This window comes from Sardina pilchardus, chromosome 13 (genome assembly GCF_963854185.1).
Source record: "Sardina pilchardus chromosome 13, fSarPil1.1, whole genome shotgun sequence".
In the NCBI taxonomy this organism is placed as follows: domain Eukaryota; kingdom Metazoa; phylum Chordata; class Actinopteri; order Clupeiformes; family Clupeidae; genus Sardina; species Sardina pilchardus.
The window spans coordinates 24,842,185-24,847,184 of record NC_085006.1 but is presented as its reverse complement, the minus strand read 5'-3'; the positions used below and the strand labels follow the sequence as shown (position 1 = coordinate 24,847,184).

General features: G+C 44.3%; 1 protein-coding gene across 1 annotated transcript in view; it reads left to right on the top strand.

The window, feature by feature from the left end:
• The window catches only part of tmem160 (transmembrane protein 160), a 2,185-nt gene extending 61 nt beyond the window's left edge, over positions 1–2,124 (top strand). The window contains exons 1-4 of the mRNA XM_062552706.1: positions 1–200; positions 716–740; positions 1,028–1,120; positions 1,740–2,124. The exon at positions 1–200 is cut by the window's left edge and continues 61 nt beyond it. Of these exons, the coding sequence (XP_062408690.1) occupies positions 1–200; positions 716–740; positions 1,028–1,120; positions 1,740–2,095 (674 nt within the window). The 3' untranslated portion in view covers positions 2,096–2,124. The remainder of the gene's footprint in view (positions 201–715; positions 741–1,027; positions 1,121–1,739) is intronic.
• Positions 2,125–5,000: the final 2,876 nt, after the last annotated feature.

Here is a 5,000-nt window from a genome sequence, read left to right as displayed (position 1 = left end):
GGATAAGGTATCGGAATTTTCCTCGACTTGCGTCTCAATTTTACCGTGTCCTGAAGAATGCAGCGCCCCAGATGTCAGCCACGTCGGTTCGGCGACTACACCGGAGTCCACGCTCGTGGGTCGTGGAGAAGGGTGCGTGGGGCAAATCCCGACTGCCAGAGCCTCATCAACTGACAGAACTGGACAAGGCAGATGCTCTGGTAAAAATACAGCAAAATAAAATACTAAAGTAAAACCTAACAGTACTAGTCATACCGAGTGTTCAAGAAAGATACTGACTGTTAGTAACCAATGTCTCTTGCACTTTCGTTTTGCCTTTCCTGAACACAAGTTAGCCTACTATCTGATGTGATCACACTTTGTAGCGGGTAAACTCGCGTCATACCGTTGCAGCATAGTTTATTGCAAGAGGCTTTTTCTACTAGGCTATATCAGATGCTATTTATGCCCTAAAGAATTTTCCCTGGCAAAAATATGATTAATTTTAAGTTATGACCGAGGAAGACGTCAATAGTGACCTAACCTTATGCAGCAGTGGCAAACAGGAAGCCTGACGTTAGTTGCCATATTTTGTCCAAAATGAGTGTAGGCTATCATGTTGCCCTATGAAGTTTCCCTTCACAGTGTAGCTTAAGTTACTCGCAACATCATTCTGTGACTGCGTGTCTTTAGTCATGTTGAACTTGTCCTCACTGATATTCGTCTCTCGTTTCAGATGCTACGGAAATCTCATGAAACAGGTGAGGGCTTTGGTTTTCTGGTTTCTCTTCACTGGCTTCAGTTATCAGTGTAGTCCACATGTTTGTTTTCACGTTCTACTGTTCATTACCTATCTTTGGAGATAACATTTCTTTAGTCAGTTATCCCCTGTTAGTTTGCACGCTATGATACAGGGAAGTGGTTACCATTTCAAATGACTGAGAATCAGGATCATGCGTTGCTGTGATAACTAGTAACATGGAAAAGAAGATGCATGAGTGCCATAATACTAGTTTGAGACTCTGAGAACCTTTTTGTTCTGTTCCAGGGTTCCTCTCCTGGTTCCGGAACGGTCTGTTGGCCACAGGAATTGGCGTCATCGCCTTTGTGCAGAGTGACGTGGGACGAGAGGCCGCCTACGGTACTGACCTGTGGAACAACAGACTACATACAGTATATTCACTCATGGCAGATAGAATATATAATACATTTCGTCCCCTTAGAATTACAAGGTTCTATCTACGTTCTGAGCTATTGAGCTTCAACGTTTTAAAATTGTATGTGTAACTAAATTGTGTCAGTTCTGTTATTAGTGCTAACACACTTCCAACCTGTGTGTGTGTGTGTGTGTGTGTGTGTGTGTGTGTTTGTGTGTGCTTGTGTTTGTGTATCTCTTCTTGAATGGTCTTTGCTGTTTGCTGTTTGGGTATTGCCTGATGTCCCTCTGCTTATTGTTGTGTGTGTGTGTGTGTGTGTGTGTGTGTGTGTTGTCTGATGTACGTGTGTGTGTGTGTGTGTGTGTGTGTGTGTGTGTGTGTGTGTGTGTGTGTGTGTGTATGTGTTGTCTGATATGTGTGTGTGTGTGTGTGTTGTCTGATGTGTACATGTGTGTGTGTGTGTGTGTGTGTCTGTGTGTGTGTGTGTGTGTGTGTGTGTGTTGTCTGGTGTGTGTGTGTGTTGTCTGATGTGTGTGTGTGTTGTCTTGTGTGTGTGTGTGTTGTCTGATATGTGTGTGTGCGCGCCCGCCCGCGCGTGCGCAGCCTTCTTCATCCTGGGCGGCGTGTGCGTGTCGTTCGGCGGCGCCTCCTACGTGGGCAGCCTGCTGACGCTGCGCCGCTTCATGCTGCTGTCGCTGCCCGCCGCGCTGCTCCAGGCGGCCGTGGTGTCCAGCGCCGCCCTCTTCTGGCTCTGCGCCGTCTCGCTCTACGTGGGCCGCCTGGAGGTGGAGATCATCCACGAGGACGACGACGAGTACGACGACGACGACGACGACCGCCACCACCGAGGAGGAGGCAGGAGGAGAGGAGAGGACGAGGACGACGACAACAACCACAACGGGGGGAGGGGGGAGTGCGCCGACTGCAAGGCCCGCCGGAATGGACGGCAAGATAAGTGAGGAGAGAGAGAGAGAGAGAGAGAGAGAGAGAGAGAGAGAAAGAGAGAGAGAGATAGAGAAAGAGAGAGAGAGAGAAACAATGAGTGGGGGGGGGGGGCAGGGAGTGTTGCTTAGTGAATGGTCCTCTAATGTGAGAGGGGGGAGAGTTTATTTTGGAGAGGTTTTGACTATACGTCCTTTTCTGTTGGAGAATGAGACGGTGAGTGTATGTGGATCCTGTGATCCATTGCTGTGGCAATATAATCATGTGTGTGTGATTTTGAGCGTCTGAGAAGGGGAGAGAGAGAGCGTGTGCGTGCGTGTCTGTGTGTACGTGTGTACATGCACGTTTGAGAAGGAGAGAAAGAGTTGGTGAACATGTGTGCATGTGTGTGAATGTGTGTGTGTGTGCATGCGAGCATTTGAGAAAGAAAGAGTGAGTGAGTGGGTGAGCGTGCGTGCGTGTTTGTGCAGTAGGAACTATGATTTGAAGAGAAACATTTTGTCTTTATTTTTCCATGTTCTTCAAACCTCACAATTATTTATACAGACACAGAATCTAAGTTTTATTTTTATTTTATTCTCCTCAGTTTTTTATATTTTTCTGTCTGACTACTGTATAGTGGTGTTTTGTACACATGCTGGGGAAGCTCATCAAGCACTTTCTCTCTTTCAGAGTACGTACACACACACACACACACACACACACACACACATACACAGTTTCTGACTGTGACCTTTCCCGGTCCACAGTATTGACCCCTTTATCTGAGAGCAATGGATAAGATTTAAAATGTTCAACATTTCAATATTGACACCCATGTCAAACTCTTAGCAGCTAAATCCAAAACCGACTTTACCGTTGTCACGGCGCTGCGCTGTTGCCATGTTTTGAGTGGCCAATCAATAGCAGCGCCTGGGACGTGTAGCCAATCAGGTGCTAAGTAATGTGTTTGAATGGGTTAGGTGGTGTGTGAATATTTGTGTTTACATATGCACTCTCTCACACACACACACACACACACACTAACCGTGTGTCGTCATGTGTGAATGGTCAGAACAGGAGAGTAGTGGACAGTCATATAGCAGTGTGACATGAGGTGGGGAGGGTACTGGATTTTATTTGGACCCTCTCAGGTAATCTGCCTGCTAGCTGACAACAGAACTAAACAAAAATGAATGACTTGAAATATAATGAGAAATAATTACTTTTTGCTGTGAGAGTTTGGATTATTATTGCATTGTGTAAGATGTACTGAAGTTATGAGCTATACAAAAAAAAACATTGACAAGAATCTCTTTGAGATAGAGATGCTATTTCAAAAAGAAAAGAAAGAAAACAATTAAATGAATATTGCATATGGCTCCGTTCACTGGAGCTGCATAACTATCAGCTTGACCTTGAGGGATCTGTTGACTCACTCAAATCTGGGCCAGATCGGAACCAAATGTGGGCCAATTCTATATCCGATCTAGACTACTGTACTGTTGTTGTCCCAGGCCAGCAGGTGGATTAGTGACAAGCCTGGATAGAGGAAGTCAGAGTAGGTTATAAACCTCCTAAAAGAAGGATTTGTTGTGCAGGGAGGGTGAAGCTGTGGAGCCTCTCCATTAGGAAGTTTGCCGCATCAAACCCTTCCACACCAAGTCTGGTGTTCTTCAGTGAAATGTTTCAGAGAAATATTCACACAAAATCACGGAAATTAAATGCATGTGTTCTTATTAATCTTTACACACCGGGATTTTTCATTGAGACCGATAAGAACACATGTATGTCATTATTACCTGTGTTACTTTGTGTGAATATTTCTTTCGAAAAATGTACGATTTTGTATCAAAGGGCCTTTACTCTGAGTTCAGTTAGCCTGGCTTGTCATTAATCCATGTTCTTGAAATACAGTAGATCCCCATAGATCTACTCGGGAGTCGGCCAAGCCTTTGGTTTGAAGCGTTATATCCTATCACACCTCAACCAGGGAGAAAACATGGACACCTGGAGCTCTTTAAGCTGTGTTTGTACACACTAAATCGTCAGCAGTGTGTGTATGTATGTTTGGAGATAGGGCAACGTCCTCTAACGACCCTTACCGTATACCCTGGTGTTTACTTATCGGAGGTGCGCTGACTAGTTATTTAACCATGGGAATGTGCCTATCTGTCTGTCTATGCCATCGCTACAGCTAGTTGGCATTCAGATCGACGTTAGTTGGGTAGTTGGCATTCGGATTGACATTAGTTGACTTGCTGGCTTGCTGGCATTCAGACTGACTTTAGCAAGATAGTTGGCATTCACTTTGACATTAGCTGGTTAGCTGGCGTTCAAATTGATACTAGCTGTTATTCAAACTGATCACCTGTTGCTCTCAGTAGCGCCCCCCTTAGGCAAGGGTAGGATGTGGACACAGATAGGCAGCAACTGTAAGGCACCGTGGGTCAGATCTACCTTATAGATGGACACACCATTCGAGTCTGATCGCTGTGTTCTGGAATAAACAATCAAAAGTAAAGCAATGTGTGTGTGATTCAGTGTCTGTGTGTCCGAATCAAAAGTGTGTCTTGGGGGTCTGTAATATATTCACTATAGCCTATTTTTGTTTATTTTCTGCCATTTGTTTTTCTTTTTCTCTGTCTTGCTTGAGTTTTAGTTCATGTTCGGGAAAGATGATTAATCTTGCACATTTGTGGAAGGAGTTTCTTGTTATTTGTAGATGTGTTTCATGTGAAATATTGCCATAAACACAGCTGAACTTGATGTGTGAGTTGTGTCATTTGTAAGTTACCTGTATTGACTTGATGTGTACATTACCTGTAAAATCATGTTTAGAGTGAAGATGGTATCACCCAAAGTTTTTAAGATGACTACATCTGAATGACAGTGTACTGTGAGTGTGTATTATTATTTAATTTTGTAATAAGCCTTTTTGCA